The sequence below is a fragment of the Oncorhynchus keta genome, chromosome 30 (assembly GCF_023373465.1).
Source record: "Oncorhynchus keta strain PuntledgeMale-10-30-2019 chromosome 30, Oket_V2, whole genome shotgun sequence".
In the NCBI taxonomy this organism is placed as follows: Eukaryota; Metazoa; Chordata; class Actinopteri; order Salmoniformes; family Salmonidae; genus Oncorhynchus; species Oncorhynchus keta.
Genome location: NC_068450.1, coordinates 21,532,781 through 21,554,708, shown reverse-complemented (window position 1 = coordinate 21,554,708; position 21,928 = coordinate 21,532,781). Strand labels below are relative to the sequence as shown.

General features: G+C 43.7%; 1 protein-coding gene across 1 annotated transcript; it reads right to left on the bottom strand.

Moving 5' to 3' along the window:
• hprt1 (hypoxanthine phosphoribosyltransferase 1) lies at window positions 1–21,928 on the bottom strand. Its single transcript, XM_035743977.2, has 9 exons — window positions 21,741–21,928; window positions 19,292–19,398; window positions 4,396–4,579; window positions 3,830–3,895; window positions 3,147–3,164; window positions 2,960–3,042; window positions 2,684–2,730; window positions 522–598; window positions 1–434 (listed from the first exon to the last, which is right to left on the bottom strand). Exons 1-9 carry the CDS (start codon window positions 21,765–21,767, stop codon window positions 387–389), a joined length of 657 nt encoding a protein of 218 aa, XP_035599870.1. The 5' UTR covers window positions 21,768–21,928; the 3' UTR covers window positions 1–386.

The following is a 21,928-nucleotide window of genomic DNA, read 5'->3' as shown; positions in this document are numbered from 1 at the left end:
TTGATCATTTTAACAGGGCAAGCAAATGTTCTATTTATTGAAAGCGATGACAGCATGCACATGGACTCACACATACCAATATGTCCAAGGCAATGTCACACCTCAGAAATGTTCAATCTTGACACTTTAAAGTGTGTGTGGTTTCTAGAGTGCAGCACAGCATGTGGAGGTTGAGAGAGGTGCTTTGCAAATATGAGGGGCAATGTAAGTGTGTGTGTACACCTCAGGGACCCTGAGCAGAACATGTACATGTGTGAGCAAGAGTTTCCAGTGAGCTGCACCCTTGATTTGATTTTTTGTTGACCAAAAATATATATAAATCAGATATATCAAATTAAAGCAACATAAAAAAGAATGATAGACAACTAGAGGAAGGGCTGTCCTCTTCAGGCCTTGTATTTTTCCTTCCCTGTTTCACTAATGACACAGATGTGCTGGAAAACAAACAGAAAGGAACCAATGAGACCGTTTTACTCAACATCGTTTATCTAGCTGAGAAAATCTGTTCAAAAAGTACTTACATTTAAATCTCTGAAGTACTCGTTGTAGTCTAGCGCATATCCCACCACAAATTTGTCTGGAACCTCAAATCCTATGACTGAAAAATAAACAAATGAAGTAAGCGTGACAGGGTGGAACTATAGTTTTCGTCCATGTTTCTCAGGGGACCCTAATTGGTGTTGAACATGTGAAAGGTATAAAAAACACCCTTTAGTCTTTTTCAGTAAAGAGCATAGAGTTGTATAGTAATCGCAATGTTGTTTCTGTCCCATTATGGTGTCTGAGTGCACAGGCTTCCAAGTAGTTCTACTTCTCTGAGTTGGAAAACAAACTGAAAGGGTGCATTCTGCCCCCTTAGTATGTCGTTTGACCTTAAAACTTACTCCTTTAATAAACTTAGCTTGTTTTTTTTTTGTTTTTTTTTTACATATGTCTTGGACTATTTCCCTTAAATGGGCCTAGAACCTCTATTTAATCAGATGGTTAGATACAGTGCATTCGGAAAGTATTTTTCTACATTTTATGTTACAGCCTCATTCTAAAATTGATTTACCCTCAAATCTACACACAATATCATAATGACAAAGCAAAAACAGGTTTTTAGTCATTTTAGCAAATTTATTTTAAAAAAATAAACAGAAATATCACATTTACTCAGTACTTTGTTGAATCACCTTTGGCAGTGATTATAGCCTCGAGTCTTCTTGGGTATGACGCTACAAGCTTGGCACACCTGTATTTGGGGACTTTCTCACATTCTTCTCTGCAGATCCTCTAAAGCTCTGTCAGGTTGGATGGAGAGCGTCGCTGCACAGATATTTTCAGGTCAGTCCAGAGATGTTCGATCGGGTTCGGTTTCTCGCTGGCCACTCAAGGACATTCAGAGACTTTTAACATTTATTTTTTTAACCTTTATTTAACGAGGCAAGTCAGTTAAGAACAAATTCTTATTTTCAATGACGGCCTAGGAACAGTGGGTTAACTGCCTGTTCAGGGGCAGAACGACAGATTTGTACCTTGTCAGCTCAGGGATTTGAACTTGCAACCTTCCGGTTACTAGTCCAACGCTCTAACCACTAGGCTACCCTGCCGTCCCTAAGCCCATCCTGCGTTGTGTTGGCTGTGTACCTAGGGTCGTTGTCCTGCTGAATGGTCTGAGGTCCTGAGCCACCTTTGCAGGTTTTCATCAAGGATCTCACTGTACTTTGCTCTGTTCATATTTCCCTCAATCCTGACTAGTCTCCCAGTCCCTGCCACTGAAAAACATCCCCACAGCATGATGCAGCCACCACTAATGCTTCACCGTAGGGATGGTGCCAGGTTTCCTCCAGATGTGACGTTTGGCAATCAGGCCAAATAGTTCAATCTTGGTTTCATCAGACCAGAGAATTTTGTTTCTCATGGTCTGAGAGTCCTTTAGCTGGCCCCTTTAACTCCTTTGGCTGGCCCCTTGACCAAAAAGGCTTGATTGGTGAAGCGCTGCAGAGATGGTTGTCCTTCTGGAAGGTTCTCTGATGTCCACAGAGGAACTCAGGAGCTCTGTCAGAGTGACCATCGGGTTCTTGGTCACCTCCCTGACCAAGGCTCTTCTCCCCTGAGTGCTCTGTTTGGCCAGGGAGCCAGCTCTAGGAAGAGTCTTGGTGGTTCCAAACTTCTTCCATTTAAGAATGATGGAGGCCACTGTGTTCTTGGGGACCTTCAATGCAGAAGGTCAACAGAAATGTTGGTACCCTTCCTCAGATCTGTGCCGAGACACAATCCTGTCTCAGAGCTCTTCAGACAATTCCTTCAACCTCATGGCTTGGTTTTTGCTGACATGCACCGTCGACTGTGGGACCTTATATAGACAGCTGTGTACCTTTCCAAATCATGTCCAATCAATAGAATTTACCACAGGTGGACTCCAATCAAGTAGTAGAAACGTAGTAAAAATCAAGTAGTAAAAATCTGTTTTGACTTTGTCATTAAGGGGTATTGTGTGTAGATTGAGGAAATGTTTTTATTTAATCATTTTTAAAACAAGGCCGTAAAGTAACAAAATGTGAAAAAAGGGGTCTGAATACTTTCTGGATGCCCTGTATCGGTCTTCATTATAGTTAATGTATGTGTGACAGCACAATGCCTCAGGCTATTGATTAAGATGATTCACTGAAGCCATTTAGCAGTGTTGAAGTGAACTCACAGTCTGGTGTGTAGCCAACACTCCTTGGTGTCCTCTTCACCAACAAACTGAAAGCACAAACCAGGAAGTTGGTCATGTGACTGATGGTGTTAGAGAATTAAAATACAAAGGAAAACATGACAGTTGGAGGTTTCCATATAACTTCTTTGTAAGCAGAAGTAAGTTGCACTGTACGGTGCCTTTGCTTGATTCTACATTTACATCACAGATGTATGGACAAATATTTAACTTTTTATAACACTGCAATGTAAGATAGAGACTTGGGGATTACTTTACCTTGCAACTTTTACCATTTTTGGGTTGTACTGTTTGAGAAGTTGCAGCAAGGTCTTCATGGTCTTTCCTGTGTCAATAATGTCCTAAAAATATGACAAAACAGTGGGTGTCACTGCCAAATGTCTATAATGCTGACATAGCAAAAGGTTTAAAACTTAACAATGAGGAAGAAGTAGTCATAACATACCTCCACAATCAGGACATTCTGTGTAAAAACACAACATTTAAAAATAAGAGGCAGAGACGACAGAGTAACTGTTAGCTTATATCAAATACAAAAGCTACTCCAGAACCCATTTAGAAATGTGACCTTGGGTGTATCCTGTTGAACCATGCAGCCATTATAGTTATGCCTTCTTGTACTTTAGACTGCATGAGAACCCCTTCAAAACTTTTGTCAAAGTAAAAAAAACACACAAAAAAAACATTTTTTTTAACGTGTGGCCTTATTTTTCACTTTCTATGCTTATAGTTGATCCTCCAAAGTTTGTATTTTTGTTTCGTTAAAGAGAAAATTGGTAAACACATTTTACTGAGTCATGGGATTCTGATGTAATATGAGTTGTTTTGGAGCATTTCTAACATGCTTTAGACCCATTTTCATAATGCATTGTAGTCTGTGGCAACTAATGACTCAGCAAAAGGTGTCAACCAAAATACCCCCCAAAAGAAAAACTATTTGGCGGAGCGACTACAAGCAGAGGAAGAGTGAAAATAAGGTCATATGTAAAAATGGGTGAACTTTCGCTTTAAAGAAGGTTACACATTTGTCTGACTGCAAACAGTGGAGGCTAAACTAGATAACTGAGGAATGATCCCATGTTTGACAGACAGATCTATAGAAAAGGTCCGTTGAAAATGTTTCTTTACCTTCCCTGTCAGTGTGGACAGGTCATCCCCTCCAATGACTTTGATTTCACCTGTAGATTGGTCATTCTGTGTAGACATGTAATAAACAGGTGAACAGGGATAGGGGACTTTGTCCAGACAGGTCTTCTGTTATTGAAATCTCTAGTATCGAGCAGTAAGAATCCATAAACAAAGAGCTGCTTTTTAATGTATTATATCAAACAGCTGAATGTGTGTGTGTGTGTGTGGGGGGTAGTGCAAGAGATTAAGGTAGTGCATGTTGACATTTGGCTCAAAGGTCAAATGAAAGCTGTTGTGAAACCAATGGACTGAATAAAACATTATGTCCTTTCCATTATGCCGTTTTTGGCAATGCCTGTAATAAATAAATTAAATAACATAAACGCTAAATACTTCTAACATCTATAATAAAATAGTAATAACTCATGAACTACATTCCAAATGGCTCCTATTCCCTTTATAGTGCACTACTTTTGACCAGGGCCCCTGCAGGGCGTGCACTTAAAAGGGAATATGGTGCCATTTGGGACATAAATTTGAAGAACAGAGCGAAGAGTGAGCCTTACGCAGTAGCTCTTGAGGCGGATGAAGTCCACTGTCATAGGAATGGAGCGGTCGCTGTTACGGTTTAGGGCCTTGATGTAGTCCAACAGGTCTGCAAAGAACTTGTAACCCCCCTTGAGCACGCAGAGGGCCACAATATGGTGCCCCCCCATGTCCTTCATAATCTCCCTGGCTAGCCTCTCTGTCCTGTAGACAGGGAGAGAGAGGGTGGTCAGTCAGCACGGGTTCCTGTTTCCTATGCCTGTTTGAATAAGGGGCTACACTCTTAGAAAAAAAGGTGCTATCTAGAAACTATAAGGGTTCTTTGACTGTCTCAATGGAAGAACCCTTTTAGGTTCCAGGTAGAACCCTTTACACAGAGGGTTCTACATGAAACCTAGAAGAGTTCTGCCTGGAACCAAAATGAGTTATCCTATGGGAACAGCTAAAGAACCCTTTCGCAACTAAACTGAACTGCCAGCCTCACGTGGATGTGATCAGTTAATTCATTTGATTATAAAAAAGTTTGTGGCTCTAAATCTAAATCCTTGTGTAAACAAGTAACATAGGCTGAATGAGTAAAACAACTAACATAGCAGTAAAATAATTAACATAGCAGTAAAATAATTAACATAGTAGTAAAATAATTAACATAGCAGTAAAATAATTAACATATCAGTAAAATAATTAACATAGCAGTAAAATAATTAACATAGCAGTAAAATAATTAACATAGTAGTAAAATAGCGAACATTACAAAATTAAAAAATGCAATTGAAGCTTCATTGCAACATCTATGGATCTGCCCCTTTTCCCCCAATTTCGACTAAAATGACAGACCCAAATCTAACGGCCTGTACATCTGGACCTGAAGCAAGGAGATGCATATTCTTGATATCATTTGAAAGGAAACACTTTGAAGTTTGTGGAAATGTGAAATGAATGTAGGAGAATAAAACACATTTGATCTGGTAAAAGATAATACAAAGAAAAAAACAAGCGTATATATTTTTTTTGTACCATGTTGGAATCGGCTAAACTTTGATCATTGAGATAGGAAATGAAAGAGACTTTATTTCCCAGAGGAAAGACAGATGGACATCTGTGTATTAGATGAAAGAGGGGTTGAGGTCATGAGGTGAGGACAGATTCTCTTAAGAGAGTAATAAATGTTAGGAATCCTGTTACCCTCTTTATTAGCTTCCTGTAGAGCCCAAAAAATTAAGGGTTGGAGAGAAAGGGGAGTGTCTTAAGTGGGATGTATATAACTGATGTGAGAAACGTTTTGCGGTCTGATTACAGCTGTACAGAACCTTTGGGATAGAATTAAATTTAGTTAATGCTTCTCTAGTGTCCGTGGGTTATTTAGGTGCTGCGAGCAGGGTTCACCACGGTTTGTAGTCAAACCATAGAGTCCACATCAGTGGAACAGGAGCCGGCACAACAAACAAGGTAGGCTAGTTCCTAGATCTGTTTCCACTCATGTTGGGGAGATGAGAATCGTTGGCTGAACTAATTATGGGATATGGACCTGGAGAGCCTGAGTTTAATTATATAAGTCCAGTGTGTAACAACCGGTCGTAGCTTTATAGTAAATGGTAAGGCCCAGCAGGTAAACTCATACAGGCTGGTTGGTACCTGTAGGGTAAGTCCTAGGGGGTAACTCCCCAGTAGGTTGGTTCCTGCTAGCACTATAAAGTCAATAGTAAATCCCAGTGGATTAATACCTGTGATTACTATTAATATAGGGTGAGTCCCGGAAGGTAAAGTCCTAGGGGGTAAATACCAGCCGGTTGGTTGCCTGCATAGCTATAACCGGGTGAGAGCCTAATTGTACTCTACCAATTCGGCTAGAATATGGGAAAAATTTAGCAAATTAGAAAAAAAAATTGGACCACAGTTTCCTGCTGACGGAGAATTCAAATCAAATAAAATAATTCTGGGAGGAAATTATGAATTGGCACGAGGACATGAAACGCTGAACCCATAAAGTGTGACACCAGTACTTTACTACAGAAGGCCTGGGAACGGGAGTGGATTGTTCAAATTTGCGCTTCTGCTTTGATGACGGGTGTGAACCCTGTGATCAAAATGGTAATTGCGGGGGTAGTTGATTTAATTCAAGACAATGTTTTAAGAGTGGAATATGACTCCACTCACCTCGTAGACGTGCGAGGGGTTAATAGGGCCATAGAGAAAATCAATAACTATGGTTTCAATGACCAGGATAAAACTAAGAAACGTAGTGAAAAAACATCAAAGCGTAAGGAGATAGCTCCCTGTTTTAGTCCCACATCTATTGGGCATTGGAAGAATGAGTGTAAGGTGAGACTGGAACATAGTGCATTAGCAGGAAATGCAGCTATACAAGAGTTTGCATCTTTTTCAAAAGAGCAACAACTAATCGTTTTGAGGTTAGCAAGAATGGAACTTTCACCTAGCGGCGTATAGTTTCTGTTCGATTAATAAATGGTTCATAGAGATTACAATTTCTATGTGATGGAAGACGTATTAAAACAATTGTTAAAAGGGTGTCAGTTGTATGTTCTGTGTTGGTACAATACGTGGAGGATTTGTTATTAGCGTCAAAAGACGAAGAAACTCATATACGAGACCCCACCACAGACCCCACCAGAGGTAGACAATTTAGCGGAACAGAGTCATAAAGCATGTATGACAAAGCACAACATGTTACTAGTGCAAGATGGACAAGATGGGAGTTAAAGTAAAATGGGGAAAATCTACAATTTCATAAGATTGGTGCTTTGAATCCTGCGTTGTTAATGCCGTTGCCTAGGGAGGGTGAATCTCTTACATGTGACCCAGATTACTCCAAAACCTAGGCCTGATTTGCAAGAGACAGAATTGGAATCAGGAAAAGTATAGTATCCAGATGGCTCTAGTTACGTGAACACAGAAGGGAATAGAGTAAAGGAGTTTGCTGTGTGTGTTAAGCATTTGGAGAAATTCATCATTTGGGTACATTGTGGTCACCAGCATGTTAGCAGCGACAGGAACACCAATAGAAATGGTCTGGAGGTAGAGGTATTATTAGAATCATGTCAGTTAACCAGTAAGTTAGCAGTGGTGAAATGTGAAGCTCATACAAGTCGTACAGATAAAATCGCCATAGGTAGTCATAAAGCAGACGAAATGGCTGAGGCGGCTGCCTTGGTGAGAGAAAGTGTTATGGAACCACATGTATATATTGCGGATTCCTTACAATGAGACATTGGCTAAATTTGCCACAAGAAAACGTATTTTGGGTTGAAGATTCTAGGCGAAATGCCAAGGGAATGGATTCTAAAGGTAACACATTTAAATTATATGACCAAACACTCATTGCAAATTCAGAAGGCTTAGAATGTCTAATGATTTAGACAAATCCTATGTGGTTTTATTTTTAAATACATTTACGTTTGATGTCGTCTTATTCTGGAATGGGATTCTAGAATGGACGAAAAGGTGGAAGGGTCACGCGTAGGTAGCATAGGGGTGCCAAACCTAAAATGAACTTTACATTTTTTTGATATGGTATGATGGATATGGGGAATCACGAGGAAAAGGAGACCCGTGAATCATTACATTTACATTTAAGTCATTTAGCAGACGCTCTTATCCAGAGCGACTTACAACCTGGTGGTCCCGGGCTCCCCCAGGAACACCATATCGATACCGAACTTAGCGTGGACACCCATTCGACATAGTGTGCTGCAGCCCAGAGCTCCTCAGCTCACTTGATCCACCAACCTCAGCCTCCCAGTGTCTTGAATTACAGGCACATGCCACCGCACCCGGCGATCAATCATTAGACTTGGTGGAGAGATACTATCGCTGTGTAGGGGATTTATTTGAAGGAGTCTTTTCAATTCAGTTAAAATGAGTTTGCAGGAGGATGAAATGTTTGGAATAGGTATTTAAATGGTTTCCGAAGGACAGGGAAAGAAAGGGAGAGAACATTTTAATGGTGACGAAAGCCCTGAATATAAAAAATTCCTAATGAAGAATGATCAACTTCATAAGGAATTAAATAAAATTCATGAGAAACACCATTCTCTATCCAAATTGTACCATTACTTTAGGAGATTATTATTATTTTTGTAGGGAGTTATAAAGAGTTGTAATTCTAAATGGTTTATTTTTTATTTAACATGTGTTTTTTTAAATCACGTATTTGAAAGGGGTAAACGACCAGTTCCCCGAGGTCCTGGTTTTTAGGGTACTTATACAGTGGTACTGTGTTCAGGCTGCATATAGAAAGTGGTCCTGGTTTTTAGGGTACTTATACAGTGGTACTGTGTTCAGGCTGCATATAGAAAGTGGTCCTGGTTTTTAGGGTACTTATACAGTGGTACTGTGTTCAGGCTGCATATAGAAAGTGGTCCTGGTTTTTAGGGTACTTATACAGTGGTACTGTGTTCAGGCTGCATATAGAAAGTGGTCCTGGTTTTTAGGGTACTTATACAGTGGTACTGTGTTCAGGCTGCATATAGAAAGTGGTCCTGGTTTTTAGGGTACTTATACAGTGGTACTGTGTTCAGGCTGCATATAGAAAGTGGTCCTGGTTTTTAGGGTACTTATACAGTGGTACTGTGTTCAGGCTGCATATAGAAAGTGGTCCTGGTTTTTAGGGTACTTATACAGTGGTACTGTGTTCAGGCTGCATATAGAAAGTGGTCCTGGTTTTTAGGGTACTTATACAGTGGTACTGTGTTCAGGCTGCATATAGAAAGTGGTCCTGGTTTTTAGGGTACTTATACAGTGGTACTGTGTTCAGGCTGCATATAGAAAGTGGTCCTGGTTTTTAGGGTACTTATACAGTGGTACTGTGTTCAGGCTGCATATAGAAAGTGGTCCTGGTTTTTAGGGTACTTATACAGTGGTACTGTGTTCAGGCTGCATATAGAAAGTGGTCCTGGTTTTTAGGGTACTTATACAGTGGTACTGTGTTCAGGCTGCATATAGAAAGTGGTCCTGGTTTTTAGGGTACTTATACAGTGGTACTGTGTTCAGGCTGCATATAGAAAGTGGTCCTGGTTTTTAGGGTACTTATACAGTGGTACTGTGTTCAGGCTGCATATAGAAAGTGGTCCTGGTTTTTAGGGTACTTATACAGTGGTACTGTGTTCAGGCTGCATATAGAAAGTGGTCCTGGTTTTTAGGGTACTTATACAGTGGTACTGTGTTCAGGCTGCATATAGAAAGTGGTCCTGGTTTTTAGGGTACTTATACAGTGGTACTGTGTTCAGGCTGCATATAGAAAGTGGTCCTGGTTTTTAGGGTACTTACACAGTGGTACTGTGTTCAGGCTGCATATAGAAAGTGGTCCTGGTTTTTAGGGTACTTATACAGTGGTACTGTGTTCAGGCTGCATATAGAAAGTGGTCCTGGTTTTTAGGGTACTTATACAGTGGTACTGTGTTCAGGCTGCATATAGAAAGTGGTCCTGGTTTTTAGGGTACTTACACAGTGGTACTGTGTTCAGGCTGCATATAGAAAGTGGTCCTGGTTTTTAGGGTACTTATACAGTGGTACTGTGTTCAGGCTGCATATAGAAAGTGGTCCTGGTTTTTAGGGTACTTATACAGTGGTACTGTGTTCAGGCTGCATATAGAAAGTGGTCCTGGTTTTTAGGGTACTTACACAGTGGTACTGTGTTCAGGCTGCATATAGAAAGTGGTCCTGGTTTTTAGGGTACTTATACAGTGGTACTGTGTTCAGGCTGCATATAGAAAGTGGTCCTGGTTTTTAGGGTACTTATACAGTGGTACTGTGTTCAGGCTGCATATAGAAAGTGGTCCTGGTTTTTAGGGTACTTATACAGTGGTACTGTGTTCAGGCTGCATATAGAAAGTGGTCCTGGTTTTTAGGGTACTTATACAGTGGTACTGTGTTCAGGCTGCATATAGAAAGTGGTCCTGGTTTTTAGGGTACTTACACAGTGGTACTGTGTTCAGGCTGCATATAGAAAGTGGTCCTGGTTTTTAGGGTACTTATACAGTGGTACTGTGTTCAGGCTGCATATAGAAAGTGGTCCTGGTTTTTAGGGTACTTATACAGTGGTACTGTGTTCAGGCTGCATATAGAAAGTGGTCCTGGTTTTTAGGGTACTTATACAGTGGTACTGTGTTCAGGCTGCATATAGAAAGTGGTCCTGGTTTTTAGGGTACTTATACAGTGGTACTGTGTTCAGGCTGCATGTAGAAAGGAACATACATGTTAATAAGGGATGACAGTAACTTCAAATAGACTGTGATATGTATTGCTATCTTCATGAACTTGTAACTTTGAACATGTTTTTTTCAGCAATAACATTATGCGACTAAGGCATGTTATGAGAGACAGTGACTTTTACCACTCCTATCTGAATCCGAGCCAAAACCAGGGCTGGGGTGCTGAGAGAGCTTGTGGAGTGAGACCAGGGCTGGGGTGCTGAGAGAGCTTGTGGAGTGAGACCAGGGCTGGGGTGCTGAGAGAGCTTGTGGAGTGAGACCAGGGCCGGGGTGCTGAGAGAGCTTGTGGAGTGAGACCAGGGCCGGAGTGCTGAGAGAGCTTGTGGAGTGAGACCAGGGCTGGGGTGCTGAGAGAGCTTGTGGAGTGAGACCAGGGCTGGGGTGCTGAGAGAGCTTGTGGAGTGAGACCAGGGCCGGAGTGCTGAGAGAGCTTGTGGAGTGAGACCAGGGCTGGGGTGCTGAGAGAGCTTGTGGAGTGAGACCAGGGCTGGGGTGCTGAGAGAGCTTGTGGAGTGAGACCAGGGCCGGAGTGCTGAGAGAGCTTGTGGAGTGAGACCAGGGCTGGGGTGCTGAGAGAGCTTGTGGAGTGAGACCAGGGCTTGGGTGCTGAGAGAGCTTGTGGAGTGAGACCAGGGCTGGGGTGCTGAGAGAGCTTGTGGAGTGAGACCAGGGCTGGGGTGCTGAGAGAGCTTGTGGAGTGAAACCAGGGCTGGGGTGCTGAGAGAGCTTGTGGAGTGAGACCAGGGCCGGAGTGCTGAGAGAGCTTGTGGAGTGAGACCAGGGCTGGGGTGCTGAGAGAGCTTGTGGAGTGAGACCAGGGCCGGGGTGCTGAGAGAGCTTGTGGAGTGAGACCAGGGCCGGAGTGCTGAGAGAGCTTGTGGAGTGAGACCAGGGCTGGGGTGCTGAGAGAGCTTGTGGAGTGAGACCAGGGCTTGGGTGCTGAGAGAGCTTGTGGAGTGAGACCAGGGCCGGAGTGCTGAGAGAGCTTGTGGAGTGAGACCAGGGCCGGAGTGCTGAGAGAGCTTGTGGAGTGAGACCAGGGCCGGGGTGCTGAGAGAGCTTGTGGAGTGAGACCAGGGCTTGGGTGCTGAGAGAGCTTGTGGAGTGAGACCAGGGCCGGAGTGCTGAGAGAGCTTGTGGAGTGAGACCAGGGCTGGGGTGCTGAGAGAGCTTGTGGAGTGAGACCAGGGCTGGGGTGCTGAGAGAGCTTGTGGAGTGGGACCAGGGCTGGGGTGCTGAGAGAGCTTGTGGAGTGAGACCAGGGCCGGGGTGCTGAGAGAGCTTGTGGAGTGAGACCAGAGCTGGGGTGCTGAGAGAGCTTGTGGAGTGAGACCAGGGCCGGGTGCTGAGAGAGCTTGTGGAGTGAGACCAGGGCCGGAGTGCTGAGAGAGCTTGTGGAGTGAGACCAGGGCTGGGGTGCTGAGAGAGCTTGTGGAGTGAGACCAGGGCCGGGGTGCTGAGAGAGCTTGTGGAGTGAGACCAGGGCTGGGGTGCTGAGAGAGCTTGTGGAGTGGGACCAGGGCTGGGGTGCTGAGAGAGCTTGTGGAGTGAGACCAGGACCGGGGTGCTGAGAGAGCTTGTGGAGTGAGACCAGGACCGGGGTGCTGAGAGAGCTTGTGGAGTGAGACCAGGGCTTGGGTGCTGAGAGAGCTTGTGGAGTGAGACCAGGGCCGGGTGCTGAGAGAGCTTGTGGAGTGAGAGCAGAGCTGGGGTGCTGAGAGAGCTTGTGGAGTGAGACCAGGGCCGGGGTGCTGAGAGAGCTTGTGGAGTGAGACCAGGGCTGGGGTGCTGAGAGAGCTTGTGGAGTGAGACCAGGGCCGGGGTGCTGAGAGAGCTTGTGGAGTGAGACCAGGGCTGGGGTGCTGAGAGAGCTTGTGGAGTGGGACCAGGGCTGGGGTGCTGAGAGAGCTTGTGGAGTGGGACCAGGGCTGGGGTGCTGAGAGAGCTTGTGGAGTGAGACCAGGGCCGGGGTGCTGAGAGAGCTTGTGGAGTGAGACCAGGGCTGGGGTGCTGAGAGAGCTTGTGGAGTGGGACCAGGGCTGGGGTGCTGAGAGAGCTTGTGGAGTGAGACCAGGGCTGGGGTGCTGAGAGAGCTTGTGGAGTGAGACCAGGGCTGGGGTGCTGAGAGAGCTTGTGGAGTGGGACCAGGGCTGGGGTGCTGAGAGAGCTTGTGGAGTGGGACCAGGGCTGGGGTGCTGAGAGAGCTTGTGGAGTGGGACCAGGGCTGGGGTGCTGAGAGAGCTTGTGGAGTGAGACCAGGGCTGGGGTGCTGAGAGAGCTTGTGGAGTGAGACCAGGGCTGGGGTGCTGAGAGAGCTTGTGGAGTGGGACCAGGGCTGGGGTGCTGAGAGAGCTTGTGGAGTGGGACCAGGGCTGGGGTGCTGAGAGAGCTTGTGGAGTGGGACCAGGGCTGGGGTGCTGAGAGAGCTTGTGGAGTGAGACCAGGGCTGGGGTGCTGAGAGAGCTTGTGGAGTGGGACCAGGGCTGGGGTGCTGAGAGAGCTTGTGGAGTGAGACCAGGGCTGGGGTGCTGAGAGAGCTTGTGGAGTGGGACCAGGGCTGGGGTGCTGAGAGAGCTTGTGGAGTGAGACCAGGGCTGGGGTGCTGAGAGAGCTTGTGGAGTGGGACCAGGGCTGGGGTGCTGAGAGAGCTTGTGGAGTGGGACCAGGGCTGGGGTGCTGAGAGAGCTTGTGGAGTGGGACCAGGGCTGGGGTGCTGAGAGAGCTTGTGGAGTGGGACCAGGGCTGGGGTGCTGAGAGAGCTTGTGGAGTGAGACCAGGGCTGGGGTGCTGAGAGAGCTTGTGGAGAGACCAGGGCTGGGGTGCTGAGAGCTTGTGGAGTGGGACCAGGGCTGGGGTGCTGAGAGAGCTTGTGGAGTGGGACCAGGGCTGGGGTGCTGAGAGAGCTTGTGGGCTGGGGTGCTGAGTGGGACCAGGGCTGGGGTGCTGAGAGAGCTTGTGGAGTGAGACCAGGGCTGGGGTGCTGAGAGAGCTTGTGGAGTGGGACCAGGGCTGGGGTGCTGAGAGAGCTTGTGGAGTGAGACCAGGGCTGGGGTGCTGAGAGAGCTTGTGGAGTGGGACCAGGGCTGGGGTGCTGAGAGAGCTTGTGGAGTGAGACCAGGGCTGGGGTGCTGAGAGAGCTTGTGGAGTGGGACCAGGGCTGGGGTGCTGAGAGAGCTTGTGGAGTGAGCGTGGAGAGAGAACAAGCTCAGGTGGGAGAAACGGAAGTATCTACTTGGATATTAACATCGGGACATTATCAAGGGCCATGAAATGTGACAGGCAAAAGTTACATGTGCCATTGGGGAAATGAACTGTAAACGATATCTGAAGAAGACACGTAAGAATGATAAGTGCCGGGTGAAGGACGGGGGGGTATACGCCCTGCTAACTATTTAAACTGAAAATGCATTGAGATACTGATCTTTCTTTACCAGGCCACCCATGACAGGAAAACAGGGAAAAGAGGGGGCTGTAATGAGAAGAGTTATGACCGGCAATAAAAGGTTGTTTATAAATGGGATGAACTGTGCTAAGTTGGCAAACTGGAATTTGAGCCCTCGACTCAAATTAAGAACTGAGGTCAGTCATTCTACATTCGTGTTGGATAATTTATCAAATGTTTTAGTTGTGATTGGGATACAGCGAGATAATTGCTAAAGCACGATGAGGGGTGGATGCGCTGCTAACATTTATGTGGCCGAGAGTCTCCAGAAACGTATCTAAGTGTCATCTTGAGGGGAGGTGGTTTGTTTGGGAGACTGACTGGATGATAGTTTGGGACGAACATGAACATATATATATATTTTTTACCCTGTATTAAGAGTTTTTTATGTTACATCGCATCAATGAGTGGTGCTAAGTTATTAAACATGTACTTCGTTTCTCTTTTCAAGTCAATATGTTTTTAGGTTTGGTGGAACATGAGGGTGTTCATTGTTCCAGAGGAGGGAATGATGTGTATTGACTAACTGATGTGAGAATGTGTTAGTAGGTTTATAACTGTAGAAAATGCATTAGGAGTATTGTGTGTTATGGGTTAGATGTAATGATAGAGGAGTATCATTCCCAGAGACTGAATATAGAGCTAACTGTACACAATATGGGGATTTAATTGAACGTTACACATACCCAGATCATGGTGAAAGTAGCAGAGCTAGTGTTTTCATTTCAGACACTTTTGTCAACTTTCAGTAATGAGTTTGTCACAGAAGGCATACAACTTAAAAGAATAACAACTGATCCCTGTATACAGGAGGCCACATCGCCAGAAGGAACATTTGCTGTGATAATAGCATCACATCTCCTGCAGAGTGTGATTAAGAGACATGTGACTCAAGAGTTTTTGTACGGTTGGATACTCTTCCAACGCCCCCATTTCTGACAGCTAGTAAACATTTGACATACCTCCCAGTAGATTGGGACCGAACCACAGTAAATGGTAAGTGTCAGAAGGTGGCTACTTATCAACTGTTGGGGCCCAGAGTCTACACATTAACAAAGGTGTTTACAAACGGGTGGGGGGGTAGATCGGCCTTGGGATGAGAGATGTGTACCTAACTTGAGCACAGGGATGTATTATCCGCCGGAACCAACTGTAGCAGAATACAGGAGGTCAGTGGAGACGTTGGTGGCTAGAGACTAAGGGATAAATTTGGAAACAGGTAGGGGGTATCTGAAAGGTTCAGTCCAAGATTTATCAGTAAAACACGAAGACAATAGGAGAGCAGGAGACAAATTCCGAGCAATAGCTAGTCTCACAGCTCCCTGTAGGGACAGTAACAGAAGCAGTAGTAGAAGCGTAGAATGCTATATTGATAGCATGGAATGGGACTACTGCGCAAATGAGGGGTATTGTGAGACTATAGTCATGGGCCATGTTGGAAGTAGCAATGGTTACTTTAGTAGCAGTGTTGGGATATCAGTTTATGACGACTCATGTAACATGGATTGGTTACTGGTAACTGGGGGACCGATGGGAGGACTGGGGATGCGGTTATTCAAATATCAAGTATGTTCTCAGGAAATAAACCATGTGTTGCAGTGTGCATATCCTCAGGTGGAAGCAGAGATATAACCAAGGGCACGGGCTGAATTCTGGAGATTGAATGTACATTAAGAGACACCAGGCGGGGTGTTGGAACAGCATTGGTTTGAGAGACACTACTCCATACTAGAGGTCGACCGATTAATCAGATTATTAAAATAAAAAATAAATAAAAATATATGTATTTTTATACCTTTTATTTAAAGTGGCAAGTCAGTTAAGAACACATTCTTATTTGCAATGACGGTCTAGAAACTGTGGGTTAACTGCCTCGCTCATGGGCAAAACTACAGATTGTCACCTTATCAGCTCAGGGGTTTCAATCTTGCAACCGCACAGTTAACTAGTCCAACGCTCTAACCATTGCACTCCACGAGTAGCCCGCTTATTACGCGAATGTAGTAGAAGCCAAGGTAAATTGCTAGCTAGCATTAAACTTATCATATAAAAAACAATCAATCATAATCATGAGTTATAACTACGAATCAAGTTTAGCAGGCAATATTAACCAGGTGAAACTGTGTAATTTATCTTGCGTTCATTGCACGCAGAGTCAGGGTATATGCAACAGTTTGGGCTGCCCGGCTCATTGCAAACTAAGTTGCCAGAATTTTACGTAATTATGACATACATTGAAGGTTGTGCAATGTAACAAGAATATTTAGACTTAGGGATGCCACCCATTAGATAAAATAGCAGAACGGTTCCGTATTTCACTGAAATAATAAACGTTCTGTTTTCGAAATGATAGTTTCCGGATTCGATCATATTAATGACCAAAGGCTCGTATTTCTGTGTGCTATTATGTTATAATTAAGTCTGATTTGATAGAGCAGTCTGACTGAGCAGCAGCAGGCCCGTAATCATTCATTCAAACAGCACTTTCGTGCGTTTTGCCAGCAGCTCTTCGCAAGCACATCGCTGTTTATGACTTCAAGCCTATCAGCCTAATGGCTGGTGTAACCAATGTGAAATGGCTAGCTAGTTAGCTGGGTGTGCGCTAATACTGTTTCAAACGTCACTCGCTTTTAGCTTTTGTGGAGCGGCTTTTGAGGAGCGATGAGTAACGATGCTTCGAGTGTGGCTGTTGTCGATGTGTTCCTGGTTTGAGCCCAGGTAGGGGCGAGGAGGGGGACGGAAGCTATACTGTTACACTGGCAATACTATAGTGCCTATAAGAACATCCAATAGTCAAAGGTATATGAAATACAAATGGTATAGAGAGAAATAGTCCTATAAATACTATATTAACTACAACCTAAAACCTCTTTGCTTGGAATATTGAAGTCTCATGATAAAAGGAACCACCAACTTTCATATGTTCTCATGTTCTGAGCAAGGAACTTAAACATTAGCTTTTTTACATGGCACATATTACTTTCTTCTCAAACACTTTGTTTTTGCATTATTTAAACCAAATTGAACATGTTTCATGAATTATTTGAGGCTAAATTGATTTTATTGATGTTTTATATTAAGTTAAAATAAGTGTTAATTCAGTATCGTTGTAATTGTCATTATTAACTTTTATTTATTTTTTTAAATCGGTATCTGCTTTTTTGGTCCTCCAATAATCGGTATCAGTGTTGAAAAATCATAATCGGTCGACCTCTACTCCGTACAGTACCTGCAGTGGTTAAATCGTCATGTCTCTCCGTTTTTATTTTATTTTTTTATTTCACCTTTATTTAACCAGGTAGGCTAGTTGAGAACAAGTTCTCATTTGCAACTGCGACCTGGCCAAGATAAAGCATAGCAGTGTGAACAGACAACACAGAGTTACACATGGAGTAAACAATTAGCAAGTCAATAACACAGTAGAAAAAAATGGGCAGTCTATATACAATGTGTGCAAAAGGCATGAGGAGGTAGGCGAATAATACAATTTTGCAGATTAACACTGGAGGGGGTGCATAGTTTTCATGTGAAGTGAGATCCAACTGCATAATGGGTGAGTGAAGACACCATGACACAGGAAGCAGAGCGAGAGAGAGACTAGATTCCACTGTAAGACATACTGATGGTTGGGTCTGGGAACTACTATAAACATCAAAGTAGGATTGGGGTTTAGCTGCTTTATGGGTTAATGCATCATATGAGAGGAGAGGATAGAGGGGTACTGTGAACAAAATGTTGAAGGCATTGATTTGAAAGCAGATACAGTGCTGAGTTACCTCAAGAGGATGGAACATGGATTAGGGATAGACACTTGCATATCAGGTGAAATGGAGAAGATGGGGAACAAAGTGAAAATGACATGACTTGGGAACACCTCTCAGAACCTGGGGCCTAAAGGGGAAGACTGGGTGAAAGCATGAGGAAGCTTTTTAGAGCTTTCATTTTTGTGGAACCCAGCAGGAAATTATCCTGGAGGCATAGAGTCAAGTGAAGAGAGAGTGGGAATTCAGACTTTGGTTTTCATACATATACAAATATGCGTAGCTTATCACATTGTTAATACTGTTATGTTTTATGTTGGTTTTCTTTGCTTTCCAAGTTTTGTGCTATCACTCTCTTAGGAACAGAAGGGGAAAGTGGAGAAACTAAAACCTGCTCCATCTGCCATTGAAGGAGACCGCAGATTCAGCTGGAATGGCATTTTGTTGTGTGACCATAGTTCGGAGGCCATAAGTTTCTGAATTTGTACACCTTGCAGTGAATGTTTGTTCATTTGTTTGTTTAATTCATGTTTTATAATCATGTTAGTTTTTTCTATTCATGTTTTATTATTGTTTATCCATTTAAGTAATTTCCAAGTTTATGTAAAGTGAACATTAGGACGCTGTTGTTCAAGAGGAAGGACTATTGGAATCGGCTAAACTTTGATCATTGAGATAGTAAATGAATGATAGGAAATGAAAGAGACTGGGTTTTATATCTCTGAGGAAAGACAGATGGACATCTGTGTATTAGATGAATGAGGGGTTGAGGTCATGAGGTGAGGACAGATTCTCTTAAGAGAGTAATAAATGTTAGGAATCCTGTTACCCTCTTTATTAGCTTCCTGTAGAGCCAAAAAATGTAAGGATTGGAGAGAAAGGGGAGTGTCTTAAGTGGGATGTATATAACTGTGATGTGAGAAACGTTTTGCGGTCTGATTACAGCTGTACAGAACCTTTGGGATGGAATTAAACTTAGTTAATGCTTTTCTAGTGTCCGTGGGTTATTTACTCTGAAAAATAAGAACCTAACAACCATCATCTTTGAAATGCAAGATTAAGGCCATAATGTATTATTCCAGCCAAAGGCTCAATTTAGATTTTGGCCACTAGGTGGCAGCAGTGTATGTGCAAAGTTTTAGATTGATCCAATGAACCATTGCATTTATGTTCAAAATTGTGTGGTGTCAAGACTTTCCAAATGTACCTAATTGGTTTATAAATACATTTTCAAGTTTATAACTGTGCACTCTCCTCAAACAATAGCATGGTATTATTTCACTGTAATAGCTACCTTAAATTGGACAGTGCAGTTAGATTAACAATAATTTAAGCTTTCTGCCAATATCAGATATGTCTACGTCCTGGGAAATGTTCTTGATACTTACAACCTCATGATAATCACATTAGCTCAACCATCCCGCGGGGGACCCACCGATCCTGTAGAGGATTTATTAAGACCACACTGCTAGTAACAACCCACCTGTCAAGGATGAGTCCATGTGGGATGTAGACCCGATCTAGGTCATCAGCGTAGTGCTTTGGGATGCAGAAGAGGTCCAGGTCATATCCCTGCTCATCATCGCTGATCTGGAACACAGATCACATGCTGACAATCTACCGGCTCAATACCATGCTTGTGATGTGGAACTGCTATGACGCAGCAGGGAAATGGTTAAAGAAAGCACATGGGTGTTATCTAAACGGGAGGCAGTGGGAATAGAGGTGAAGACACTAAAGGTTGTTCACTTTACAACGATCACAATGCACCCTCCCCTCTGTCTGGTATCACTGGTGCAACTGACTTCTGGCATAGCAAATCACACCCACACTCGCTGCTGCAGCTGCAGACTCCACTCAATACTGACCGAGGCAGGTGAGAGCAAAACGCACATTGCCAGCCCCAATTCTAGGAAAGAGGAATCAGTCCACTCCAATCATGCAGTCATCTAACACACCCCTCCAGATTCTATTAAAGACTCCACTGTTTGTCCCTGGCATCGACTTTGAACTAATACAAGATTACTCTGCGAAGAAGTATCTCAATTTATATAAACACTGCCTCTTTTCAGAGATGCCATACTAATTCTGGAAGCGATATACCCCATATGTTTTCAAATCTAATTTCCTACTGAGGGGTCAACAGCCCTGCACTTGAATCCAGAGAGCGGGATGTGTGTCCCAAATGGCACCCTATTCCCTATATAGTGCAGTACTTTTATATGGAATAGGGTGCCATTTGGGATGCACAAGAGCTTCATCAGAGTCATGTGACAGCAGAGTGGCCACCAGACCAGGCCCAGAGGTGCCCGGGGATTGGGGTGTGATCACGGGTCTCTTGCCTGCCCTGGCCCCTGGCTGACATTTACACACTCTGTAAGACCATATAAAAGGGTTACTTATTATAACAATGTAGTTACATGTAGGCCGAAGCTACATGGACTGTGGATAATCCCGAGACATGTCCTCACATTTTCTGACCTGGGACAACTGTGTTCTCCTTCCCATGCCAGTCCAACTGAAATATATTCCTATGTACTCATGTGATTTGGCTCAGAACAGATGAAGTTCACGTGCAGAGAAATAAGGACTGATAATGAGCCATGCAGGTACTAGGCAGTTGTCTGGGGACTACAGATCCTACAGCAGTCTTCCTCCCACCTGCTGTCTACTACAGGTGCTGCTGTACTGGGCTCAGCTGGTGGGAGAACAGGAGAACAGTTCCCTCAAACTATCTTATAGCTCCACCAACAGCACATCACATCGTACTATGTAGCACTATAGTCACAAATGTGCAATCGAGTCATTATTAAACCAAAAATATCCCTTCAAAAGATGACATAACAACCAAGCTATGAATCATAAGTTGACCTGAATTTAAGCTTGTACTAGTGTAGAGAAATGTACTTTGTTACCTTGTGAAAGCAATATGTGTTGTTATGATACAATAATTCCTATCTAAAGATGGAATGAGGCATTCCTCCCCACAGTGGCCCTCTCTTACCTATCTCTTTTAAACAAGGGCCAACTTATCAGCAGTAGGGGTGAATGTAACACTGTAGTTTCTCCAGTTTCTCCTACAGACTAACTGACTCCCCAAGCAATGTCTGCTGCATTCAGCATGTTGTCTGTGTCATCAATCGATAACAAGTTTGATAGCAAATAGAAATGCTATACTGACATAGGCAATCAAATGTGTTATTCTGTTGGAAATGGCTACAAAAGCTAAATGTGTTCTTCTGCAATTTACATATTTTTGTACTTCTGTAAATATATGGTGAAATATAATGGTGAAATGCATACCAGTGAAATGAGGACATCATGCTGGTTGCAGTACAGCAGTAAGCCCCAAAAGCCTGTAGGCTGTGATTTTCCAAAAATAAACTATTCTGGGTGACAGGACTGAACCAAAAAAATGTATTGGTTGGAGAGACAAGCAATAACCCGTGGCATGCATATATATTCGTTTCGAATTATATATAGATTATATATAGATTATATAACTTGCATTTTGTTCGTATTTTACAGAAAACTACTCTAGTGCTATTGGTCAATTGAATATGTATCCGTATATTCGTCCTACTGTATGAATCAAGATTAGTGGTATGGTAAGTATAACATGTGCCATGCGTGTTAGCACGCGTGCGATGCCCCAGGCCGCGCTTAGTTATGTAGCTAGACAGCTATTTTGTTGTTGAGATGAACATGAGTGATTTAAGGTGAGCGTGCGATGACAAGTTTGAAGCATTAAAAAGGAACACATAAAGGACATCGTAATAATTCGGAAAATGTACATTTACAGGGGCGAATGGCGCGTATTTCCGCAAAAAAAATAAGTAGTTACGACCCATTCCTCTTTGACACGAAATAGCAGTCATGCTGAGTTCGCAATATGAACGAACACCCGTTTGAATCCGCGTTGCAAGACTTACCACAACACAGGGGCTGCTTGACGCCATGTCCGTATCGTCGTTTCGATCACGACCCGCTTTTTCTCCGGCAAAATTCTTGTTTTTGCTCGTCTCTGTCACCTAAAATGAGTTTCACCTCTCTAACAGCAGACCACCTAGCAACCTACGTACAGTAGATCTTCCGCAAAACCTCTGCAGGACGTGCGGAG

What these genes read in the sequence shown, in the direction of transcription:
- hprt1 (XM_035743977.2), bottom strand. Translation starts at nt 21,767, where the DNA reads ATGGCGTCAAGCAGCCCCTGTGTTGTG. An exon ending in CAAGCAGCCCCTGTGTTGTG is followed by an intron (nt 19,399 to 21,740) that starts GTAAGTCTTGCA and finishes TCTGTGTTCCAG; the next exon opens with ATCAGCGATGATGAGCAGGG. An exon ending in CATGGACTCATCCTTGACAG is followed by an intron (nt 4,580 to 19,291) that starts GTGGGTTGTTAC and finishes CCCTGTCTACAG; the next exon opens with GACAGAGAGGCTAGCCAGGG.